At 36.5% G+C, this 11,366-nt stretch overlaps 1 protein-coding gene and 1 long non-coding RNA gene across 6 annotated transcripts in view; one reads left to right on the top strand and one right to left on the bottom strand.

Moving 5' to 3' along the window:
* Positions 1–1,949: 1,949 nt before the first annotated feature.
* LOC107586938 (uncharacterized) lies at positions 1,950–2,769 on the bottom strand. The gene is made up of 3 exons (XR_001609414.1): positions 2,683–2,769; positions 2,353–2,414; positions 1,950–2,166 (listed from the first exon to the last, which is right to left on the bottom strand). It is a non-coding gene; the product is annotated as an uncharacterized lncRNA (long non-coding RNA).
* A 5,679-nt stretch (positions 2,770–8,448) lies between these two features.
* LOC107587004 (vesicle transport protein USE1-like) overlaps positions 8,449–11,366 on the top strand; it is a 7,456-nt gene continuing 4,538 nt past the window's right edge. For 2 of the 5 annotated variants that reach the window (XM_016274595.1, XM_016274594.1), the window contains exons 1-2: positions 9,785–10,008; positions 10,278–10,327. In XM_016274595.1, coding sequence (XP_016130081.1) covers positions 9,907–10,008; positions 10,278–10,327 — 152 coding nt within the window. In that variant the 5' untranslated portion in view covers positions 9,785–9,906. Of the gene's footprint in view, positions 8,527–9,784; positions 10,009–10,277; positions 10,328–11,366 lie in introns of those variants that run through there. The other 3 variants (XM_016274599.1, XM_016274596.1, XM_016274598.1) reach the window with 3 other exon arrangements.

Below are 11,366 nucleotides of genomic sequence, written 5' to 3'. Positions count from 1 at the left end.
TCAAGTAATATTCTAAATGGTGACTTCAACTTCTACCAAAGTCCTTTTCTGGTAAGATATCTCTACTTTTACTTGAGTATGGCTTTCGGGTACTTTATACACCACTGATATTTATTTACATGATACATGAGTCAAGCAAGTTGTAAGAGCTCATTTATAAGACTTTATCATAACAAAAACAAAGATAAACCATACTGAAAAAAAAATATTGAGAATTTTGTATTACATATATGTTTATGTAACATTCTATTACATCACCCGACCAACAACACTTTTGTTCTTTTTTTCAAAATTATTTATTATTACTGTTTTGTATAATACACGCAAAATCCTGAATTCTTCTCACCTATCACTGCAGAAAACATCACAATGTTCAGTATGACGTATAAAACAATCAGAGCCTGCTGTGTCGTCTGATGTTGTGACTGATTCAGTTCGGTCTCATTCTGATTTTGAGCAGCTTCTGTTAAAAGTTGTGTTCAGAAATACCAAATATGCATCCGCATTTTGTAGATCTCTGACAGAAATGAAAGTTAAAATACCAGTTTAGCACAGTTTGTGCATTGTAACTGTTTTTAGATAATTCACAGATAACAGAATTATCATGATGATTTTATACACACTTACCAGTGCTGTAAAGTCTGGTGCCACTGCTGAGCTGTAGAGAGATGCTTGCTTTTGCACAATAATATATTCCTAATTCATCAATAGATATGTTACCAATAAATAAACGGTTCAAAGTTCATGTTGAATATTTGTCTGTGAATCCTTCATCTTGTACAAAAGTAGATATAGAATCTGATGAGAAAGTTCGCAGAATCACCACTACAGAATCTGGTGGCTTCAGGAAAAGCCAGTAAATGTCTAAAGTCACACTTTGCCCTAAATTCACCCATTTATCAGTTAAACTCTCTGTAGTTTGACACACCAGCAGCACATCTGTGTACAGAGATTATTTCTGTTTGTGGGGAAGTCGTGGCCTAATGGTTAGTGAGTCGGACTTATAGCCCAAAGGTTGCGGGTTTGAGTCTCAGATTTGGCAGGGATTGTAGGTGGGGGGAGTGAATGTACAGTGCTCTCTTTCACCTTCAATACCACGACTGAGGTGAGACCCTTGAGCAAGGCACCCACAACTGCTTCCTGGGTGCCACACCAATATGGCTTCCCACTGCTCCGGATGTGTGTGTTCACTGCTGTGTGTGTGTGCGCACTTGGATGGGTTAAATGCAGAGAACAAATTCTGAGTATGGGTCACCATACTTGGCCTCACTTTAAATAATCTTCTGTCTTATTCATTAAGATCACAGTAAAATTGAGCATGAACTTAAACTTACTGAAGAGTAAAAGCTGCACCGTCCCCATTCTGTGGTTGTTTAATTCATATACGATAAGATGGTTAACTTGCGAATCTGAGCGGAAGTGCTGCAGAACTTAAGAAATAAAAGTAAACCACTCCCTTCTTAAGAAGTGGTGGTTGAACTCTAAATGACTGGACAACTTATTGTCATTAAAGAGAGAGTTCACCCAAAACTGAAAATTGCTGAAAGTTTCCTCACCCTCAGGACATCCAAGATTTAGATAAGTTTGTTTCTTCATGAGAACAGATTTGGAGAAATGTAGCATTATACATCACTTGGTCACCAAAGGATCCTTTGCAGTGAATGGGTGCCGTCAGAATGAGAGTCCAAACAGCTGATAAAAACACCACAGTAGTCCATAATCCACACCACTCCAGTCCATCAATTAATGTCGTGTGAAATTAAAAGCTGTGCGTTTGTTATGTTACATCCACATATGACATTCATTGTCACATGATCAATCAGAACTAATTATTGTTACTGCATCCCATTACAATCAGATTTTAGCAACTCACAAAGAGACATAAAAAACAATCAAAAACATTACAAAGTTTATTCAAAAGCAAACGTTATTATAAAACTTAATGGACATTTTCATTGCAGACAGATTTTAGTCATGTATTATAATGAACAGACAAGAGCAAATCATTTCATTACATGTTCAAGCAGCGCAGAATTCTGCTCATTTGAAGCAAACAGCAATAAATCAACACTGTTTCATACAGGACCTCTAGAAATTTGGCAGCACCTCTAGATATTCAGGATCTGTTTTTCCTCTGTTACTCTCACGAAACTTCAAAGTAGAAATCTAAACGAATGACAAAAAAAAATCATACATTAGATGTTTATTTCCATTTATCAAGACAGCTCTTCATGTTTACACATTCTTTTTTAATTAAACATTTTTTGTTTTGTTTTCTGGAATATAAAAAGTTTGTAAAAGCAGTCATAATAACCGAATTTTTAACATAAACAGCAATAAGAAACATCTTACCTGATGAGCATTGACATATTTAGGAATTTTCTTAGACCGTTTATGGTTCATCATTAATAAACCTAGAATAGCACAGTAATATTTGATTAAATGCTGCTAAATTAATCAATAAATGTAATACAAATAAAACTGTACTTAAATATTATATTTATGTATAATTAATTAATATTCTATATATCTATAATTTATAATATAATTATTATACATATGTTTTAATTATTTAATATCATCTATAATATCTATAATCTATAATGTCAAAAAATTCTAAAGCTTAGTGATAATTTTCATTACATGGTTTAAATATATTATGGTCTTGACTTTTTTACTCACCTATTACTGCAGCAAACAGCACAACAGTCAACAGACTTAACATAATGATAGGAATCGGAAGTGTTGTCTGATCTTGTGGTGGATATTAATTAATATTCTATATATCTATAATTTATAATATAATTATTATACATATGTTTTAATTATTTAATATCATCTATAATATCTATAATCTATAATGTCAAAAAATTCTAAAGCTTAGTGATAATTTTCATTACATGGTTTAAATATACTATGGTCTTGACTTTTTTACTCACCTATTACTGCAGCAAACAGCACAACAGTCAACAGACTTAACATAATGATAGGAATCGGAAGTGTTGTCTGATCTTGTGGTGGATTTTTTTGCTCTGGTTCATTGTGAATTCGGGGAGATTCTGTGTTTTTGAGAAAAATACCAAGTTTTATCTTCTATACAGCCACGTAAAGTAACTTCTAAAATGCTTGTATAATTATTAGAAAAACAGCAGGTAAAATAACTTCTATAATGTTTGTAGAATTGTTAGAAAAATTAAATAAATGCCATGCATTCTTGCCATTTAGATATTTATTTTGAATAAATGTATTGCCAGTGACCTACCAGTGGTGTACAGTCTGGTACGACCACTGTCATCTTTAGACATTTCTTTTAGAAAAGCAAAGTATTAATTTATTGTTTGGATAGTTAGAAAACTTTTTAAATAAAGGGAATCTATACTTTAAATTTAGATTGGAAACAAATCTGCATAAATATAATTTCATAAATAACAAAAATAATAGACCAATATAGCTGCAAGCAGCAATTAAGGGGCCAAGCACAACAGAAGCAAAATGAGGAGCTAAGCATGGTATGGAGTGTCAGACCAACTGCAACAATGAGTAATTAAAGCCATTTTAGATTGATTTTAGTCAAAATGGCTGAAAAATCATAAATACAACCTCCAGTAATGTGATTTAATGGCTTATCACTTTTGACCGGTAGGTGGCGCTGTTATCAAATCGATGTGGTGTTTTCTGTGTGAGGTGACAATGGCACACACAAAGTTTGGTGTCAATATGTCAAAGCTTTGCAGAGATACAGCTTCAGAGTCATTTTGGCATCATGCCTCAACTTTGTTGTTTCATCTATCGACACAAAATAACTTTTTGTCAGCACACTCAAATTTGACTCGGATTTGGTGAAAATCAGACAAATGATCTAGGAGGAGTTCAAAAAAGTAGGTTTTTAAGAAAAATCTAAATGGCGGACGGGAAGTTCAGTCAAAGTCCCTTTAAGGCAAGTCATGTCACTCGGCGGCCATCTTTGAAACGCCTCTTGGGCATGCAAGTGCAGCTCCTATCTCTTTGAATGGGGAAACATCAAATTCTCCAAAACTGTTCACCAAGCTGACAACAACTGCCTCATAAATATTGTTCATTATGCTCCAATAGCATTAAAAAAAGCATATTTTTCAGGCTAGATCAGCCAGTGCGCATGTGCAGTCTTAGGCGCACCTCTCAGAACGATGACTGTTTTTATAGCAACCGGGACTTCTAACGGCAGCTGCAGTGACACGATGACTTTACTGATTAGCGATTGGCTCTTTTGCTCAGAAGGCAGGGCTTCGTTCAATAGAGCGGCCATATTGAGCTTTGCATTTTTCCCCATTCAAAACTATACGAGTGACACGTCTTGGGTATTCTATAGTCTTTGGTTCGGTCGACTATGGCATAATTGGAGTCTCTGTTCTTGGCATGACCCAAGGAATATTTTGAGACCAGTTTCATTACAACAGGCCAATGTATTGAAATGTTATTAGCATTTTAAGAAATTTCAGTATTATTGGTTAATTAATGGTTTATCACTTTTGACCAACATGTGATGCTGTTACCAAATTGATGTGGCGTGGTCAGTGTGAGGTGACAATAGTACAAACAAAGTTTGGTGTCAATAGGTCAAAGCTTTGCAGCGATACAGCCTCAGACAGCTTGACCACAAGGTGGTGCTGCCCCCAAACATTTTGAGTACCATCAGAGCATGGTGCTGAATATGCACACCGAGTTTCATAACGCCAATGCGTTAGTAAAATATAGCTTTTTACAACTAAATAAAAAATGTCAGACGCCCAAAATGGCTGACATGGGAAAATTGAGTATGGTTCGACCATAGACTGTATAAAAACATGGACATAGGGTCCGTGACATCACCCGTAGGTTCCTGAAGAGGTTTTTGAAGCTCAAAGTGGGCAGAGCCAGCCGTCGCCATCTTGGCAGCGCGTCACCGATACACCGAGTGATGCACTCCCGGATAATCAAAAATGGGCAAAAAGGCGGGAGCTGGTTGCTGAAGCCACACCCACCTAGCTTGACGGTGGTGACAGCAGCGGCAATCCACCTGTCACTCAAGTGGCCACGCTCTTAATTATGCAGAACTTTAAGGCTTAATATAATTTAAATGGCTTATAAAAAAATTCACCCCCCTCACAGTTGTCATGAAGGGCAAAATTAGCTATATAGACCAAAATAATTTTTTGAACCAGGCTATAAACATGTTTTTTTCTGCTGTAAAGTTGGGCATTTTAACATGGGGAGTCTATGGGATTGACTCCCTTTTGTAGCCCGCCTCTAGCGGCCAGTTGATGAATTACAGTTTAAGTCACTTCCTTGTTGGCTTCAGGAGAGAGAGGGGGAGGTTGCCGCTTGGGTTCGACTCGGCATGCTCCTCTGAATCTAAAGAGACCAGTTTAGATTTTTGGCCAAATAATTCAGACGTTATTAGCAAAAATAGCCATTTTTCATATCTTCTGACCACTAGGTGGTGCTGCTCTGAAATGTAATCTCAGGTCATGGTTGTCATGACATGGACAAATTTGGTCTGAATACGTTAAAGCAGTGGTTCCCAAACCTGTCCTGGAGGACCCCCTGCCCTGCACATTTTGTATGTCTCCCTAATCAGACACCCAATTTAGTTATTGCAGTCTCTGCTAACGAGCTGATGAGTGGAATCAGGTGTGTTAGATAAGGGAGACATACAAAAGGTGCAGGGCAGGGGGACCTCCAGGACAGGTTTGGGAACCACTGCGTTAAAGCACTGAGGAGATACAGCCTTACGCCTATTTTCACAAGCACTACAAAAAATTTGATTGCGCGTTTTTCGAAAATGGTTAGACAAATCAACTTGAATTCCATAACTTTTTTCAGCATGGTCTGAAGAGGGTCTGGTTTAATTTTCGTGAAAATCAGAGCAACAGCCTAGGAGGAGTTCGAAAAAGTAAGTTCTTCATAAAATTCAAAATGGTGGGAAAATTTTAATGATGGAAAATGACATCATATAGTGTAATGAATCAACTTGAGCCAAGGAATCAGAGGGGGAAAAAATAAAAGAATAATAAGAATGCCAACGGATACAATAGGTGCCTATGCACCTTCGGTGCTTGGCCTCTAATAATTACATGATAAACTACTACGGCTTCTACTAACAATAATAACAGAAATCAGATGTATAATTCATTCATTGATAACCTGGGGTGTGTTTCCCGAACAACACAGTAACTTATAGTACAATGCGTTAGAGAAACAGGCTCATGACTGTTTCACGAAAACGTAGGAATTCTGGCGCACATCTGTCCTTCGGTAAAAACTGACGTTAATGACGTCAAGCAGGCGGTGGAGTGATAACTTCGGCTAATTATCCATTTCGAGGTCAAATTAATCTCAGGTTTTTGCTGTAAATAACGAACATGGAATCTGATGACTACTTAGCTATTTTCGTTCTCCGTTATTTTAGCGGTGTTCACCACTGAGCAAGTACGTGCATGCACACTCTTCAGAAATGCCGCTTGAGTTCTCTTAACAAACTAAAAGACGTAGAAGGAATGGAATGAAAGATATAGATTTTACCACATGTTAGTTTGCTTAATTTGCTCAAGTGCTTGATTTTATTCACGTCATACTAACAAGAAACTATGCTCCTAACCCCACGTTGAGAGCTCTTAAAGCACTAATAATAATAATAACAGAAACAAATATTTATTATTCTGAGTAGTAGTAGTAGTATCTCAGAAGAATAAATGTATTGCCAGTGACTTTCCAGTGTTTTGCAGTCTGGTACGGTCGCTAAGACTGAAAAATTTCTTTTAGAAAAGCAAAGTATTAATGTATTGTTTGGATAGTTAGTAAACTTCTAACCACAGGTGGAGAGCTGTAGATCCAACCACACAATTAAGTTTGCAATGCTGTTTGCGAACAGAAACTATGGACACCGGAAACACCTTGAATGTTAAAACCATAGATGGTTAACAATGCTTTTGGGAAACACACCCCAGTGGGTGTACAGTCTGGACCATAACTGTCATCACAGAAATAATCAGTTTGGATAATTGTAATGCAAAATCATAAATAGACAACATAAATAATGATAATAATGTAGATTTTAGTTGTGTAAATGTATTGCATTTTCTCACTTACCAGTGGTGTGCAGGCTGATACCATTACTGATCTGTAGAACAAAGCCTGGTTTTATACAGTAATACATTCCTAAATCATCAACACTGACATTATTGATTACTAAGTGGCTTCTGTCTCCTTCTGAATATTTTTCACGGAATTTTTCATCGTAATATTCAGGCTTTTCTGATCCAAAAGTTCACAGTATCATCTCCGGACGAGCTGGTAGTTTCATTACAAACCAAATAACGACTTTTAATCTGTACTCACAGGCTAAAGTCACACTCTGTCCTAAAACCACCTGGTGATCAGTTAAAGCTTCTGTGGACTGACTCCACACAAACAGACCTGAAGAAACAGAAAACCGATCATTGAGATCATCTGATCATGACAGAATCACACTCAATCCCACAGAAATAAACTTACAGAGCAGTGAAAGCAGCAGCGTCTTCATTTTGGGAGCTTGTTGAACGTGTGTTCAGGTTGAGCTTGTGTTCAGGTTTGTGGGTGACTTTTATAACATTTCATAGAGGAAGTGCTACTGCTGAGCTGCAGAAATGACCAAATACTGCAAATCAGATGAAGTGACGAAAGTTCAACTTATACTGGCCCTGCTGGCGCTTGTTGTTTATTTACTGCTACTGGTTGAAGAGTAAATAATGACTCATTTTGGAAAATGTCAGGACCAAATATGCTAAATAAATAAAAATGTAATTTTAGTTTTAATGAATCTAATATAGAACAAAAGGAAGTTGCCAAAATATACTTTTTTCTTTAGGAATGGGTGTATACCATGTGGGTTTGCATCATATCCGGAAGATTAATCGAGTTCTTGTAATAGATGTTAAAAATAACTTTCCACTTGTGGATGCTGTCTTTACGTATTTCAGACGAAATAAAGAGATACTTCGTAAACAAAAAACCACTACACGCTACACACTCGGCAGGTTAAAATGGCAGGTTTTTGAAAATGAATCTAAGATAAATCATGTCAGATCTTTTTCTGTGTTTATAAGGAAAAAAATCCAGGACACTTTTTTAACTTTAAACCATTGCATCTGGACAAATATAATCCATAATAACACTTCCTCCGGTAAGAAACTCCATCCCATGTTGTCCTCTCATCAAAATCCACTGACAAATGTGACTGTTTTCACTTGTAAATAATGTTTCATCTGTGCATAGTTCTCTCCTGATTCAGACGAGATGACTTTTTAATGGAGGAAGTGTTTTTATGGAGTATGGACTTGAAACAGTGTGAAGTTAAAAGCATCTTAATGATGAAGTTGTGTGGAGTACTTGTGACTTATTGTGATGTTTTTATCAGCTGTTTGGACTCCTCATTCTGACGGCACCCATTCACTGCAAAGGATCCATTGGTGAGCAAGTGAAGTAATGCTAAATTTCTCAGAATCTGTCTGAATAAGGAAACAAACTCAGGTGAGTGAGGGGTGAGGGTGAGTCAGTTTTCAGCAGATTTTCATTTTTGCGTGAAGTATATATATGTGTGTGTGTATGTATGTGTGTGGTTGTACATGCACATATGTAGTTTTTTTTTTTTTTGGTGTTTGGCTTAGTGTTATGTTAGAATCATTATTATACTCCTATACCTTTTGCTCTTTAATATTTTTAATTGTTTTTAGCTTTATTTTAGTTTTTCATTGAAATGTTAAGTTTTGAAATTGTGTTGTATGCATTTGTCATTTTTATTTATCCCAATTAGACCCAGAGAATATGCCATTGTAATGGACGCTATAAAGTATTATGTTTTCTTAAAAATGAATGTAATGAAAACCCTAATCTGGATTATATAACTAATTCCATTTTTATTGGATATATTATTATTTAAAAAAACAACATACCAAATAAATACATTAGAAATTGAGTAAATTATGTTACATATCCTCCAGCTAGAGGATTTTTCTGGTCATCAATATTTGGAGACTTAAATTGGCGTGAGGCTTGGAGAATGCTTGATACATTTCGATAAGTTTCGTATAAAATATTGCATAGAATTTATCCGGTGAAACATGTATTGGAACGTTTTAAATTGAATATTGACTACTCCTGTGAATTTTGTAGTAATGAAAAAGAAACTATTTTTCATGTATTTTTTCATTGCATCTATACAAAGATATTTTGGGTTGATGTTGAGAACTTCATTACAAGAAGCTTAAAGCTGTTAAACTGGGTGGGCCTGATATAATGATATATGTTGATGATTATGGGATAGAAAAGAATAAAGCGTATGTTATTCAATTACTGGTTGTAATGGGGAAGTTTCATATACATAAAATGAAGTGGTCGGGTGGTAAACCAAATGTATTTAATTTTATCAACGAATTGAAACAATACTGTAATATGGTATATAAATGTAAAACAAAAAAAGCTCTCAGGACTTCTAACATTATCTGCACATTTGAAATAGACAAGTAAACCGTACCGTCTTCATTATTTTAGTTGTTTTATTTATTTATTTTATGTTTTCTTTCTTCCTCTGGCTAATTTTTTATTTTACTTGTAATCTTGTGTACTGATGGCATTTATATGCAACATTGTATTTCTCTTACTGTTATATATGTTCATATGCAATAAAAAAAATTGGCTTTTTTTCTCAGATTACATTACCTATATTTAAGCGATGGATATGAACGTAAGTTACAAGTACACGTGTTTTGTATGTTTGTTTTTGAATGCATAATACATTCGCAATAAGTTATTGCCAACCGCTCCTGCGTAACCAACAGGACTCTTCGGTTGTCGCTCTGTTCCGTCTTGTTGTGTGTAAGACTCGCGCGACTTCCGCTTTGAGCGTCAAATATGGCCACGTCCAGACTAGAGATCAATTTTATCAGGTTATTATCGCGCTGTGAATCTCTGGCTTCAGAGAAAAGAAATGAGACCGACTGGAGACTAGAGAAGGTAATTCATAACAGCTCTGCATTTGGCGTGTACTTCTGTGCTTTGGAAGTAAATGTTGTATTTTCTGCATGATACAACAAAGCAATATTCATTGTGTCAAAAAAAGACATGCATTCATATTTATGCCTAATGCGCTGGGATTAATTAGTTAGTGTCTTATTTGCTTTCTGTCTTCGCTGTGGATATTTGTACATTTTTCAATGTAATATGCTGCTCTCTATCATTTTTAGCAGAAAATCATATTCAGTAGATTTAATTGTCTTTTCAAGTACGTTGGTGCTCTTGAGGAGATGCTTGTTGCCCTTAAAAAGAGTCCCAGGTAAGTTTATTTAAGATTACAGGCATTAATGAATCGCATATTTTAAGTGTAAACATAACCATTTCAACATTTATTGTATGAAAGAGAAATATCTTAAAGGGGTCCTATTATGCGTTTTCACTTTTGTTATTTTAGTCAGTGTGTAGTTCTGTATGTTTGGGCATAAAAAAAGATCTAGAAAGTTTCAAATCTCAAAGTCCACTCCAAAGGGAGATATTTCATTTTTAAAAAAATCCCTTTTCAAGAACTACAACGAACGGCTCGTTTGGACTACAGTGTTGGTTTCCTGGGTTTTGTGATGTCACAAAGCGGCTCATTGGAATATCATTAAAAATAATTCCCGCCTACAGAAATCTGAATGGTTGGGGGGTGGGGAGGGGCGAGGTTGTGGTTAGAACGCTTGGTTGAGTGAGCGCATCAGACGAGACGATGAAGAAGAAGTGCTGCTGCAGAGTTAGTGCATCAGAGAAAACCAAGAAGAAGAGCTGCTGTGCTGTAGCGTCAAATTTTCGGCATGTCTAGAACAATTCTTACAAGTACAACACGACGTAGCTGGGCGCCGCAGAAAGACGCCGAACGGTGCAGCCGGTGTGCCTACACTCATAGAAAATAATGTATTTGAATTTTAAAGACGTGGCGTGACGCTGCGCTTCTCGTCCGGTGTGCGACCGCCTGAAACGCTGTTTTTTTCACCTCCGTGCCCAAACGTCTTTCTTTGGGCTTCCGAAAGAGGATGATGTCAGGAAACAGTTGTTGCAATTTATTTTTTAACTCTGTCCCTGAGCATTATAACCCCAATTTGCTATTGTGTGCTGCGCATTTTACTGAGGACAGCTTCCACAACATGAGGGAGTACAGTGCCGGATTTGCCAAAAAGCTTTTGTTGAAAGAAGGAGCAAGGGACGGGGCAGTACTGAAACACCGTCTAAGCTGTTCGCCAATCACAACACACTGGGACAGCTAACCAATCACAACACATTTTGTTTTTCGGAAGACAGACCTTCATCAAAGCCGGAACTAATCGAGCCGTTTGTGCCAG

Source organism: Sinocyclocheilus grahami, unplaced genomic scaffold, assembly GCF_001515645.1.
Source record: "Sinocyclocheilus grahami isolate Dianchi unplaced genomic scaffold, SAMN03320097.WGS_v1.1 scaffold87.1, whole genome shotgun sequence".
Classification (NCBI taxonomy): domain Eukaryota; kingdom Metazoa; phylum Chordata; class Actinopteri; order Cypriniformes; family Cyprinidae; genus Sinocyclocheilus; species Sinocyclocheilus grahami.
Note: the sequence above shows the minus strand (reverse complement) of the source record. Positions and strands in the feature narration are given on the sequence as shown.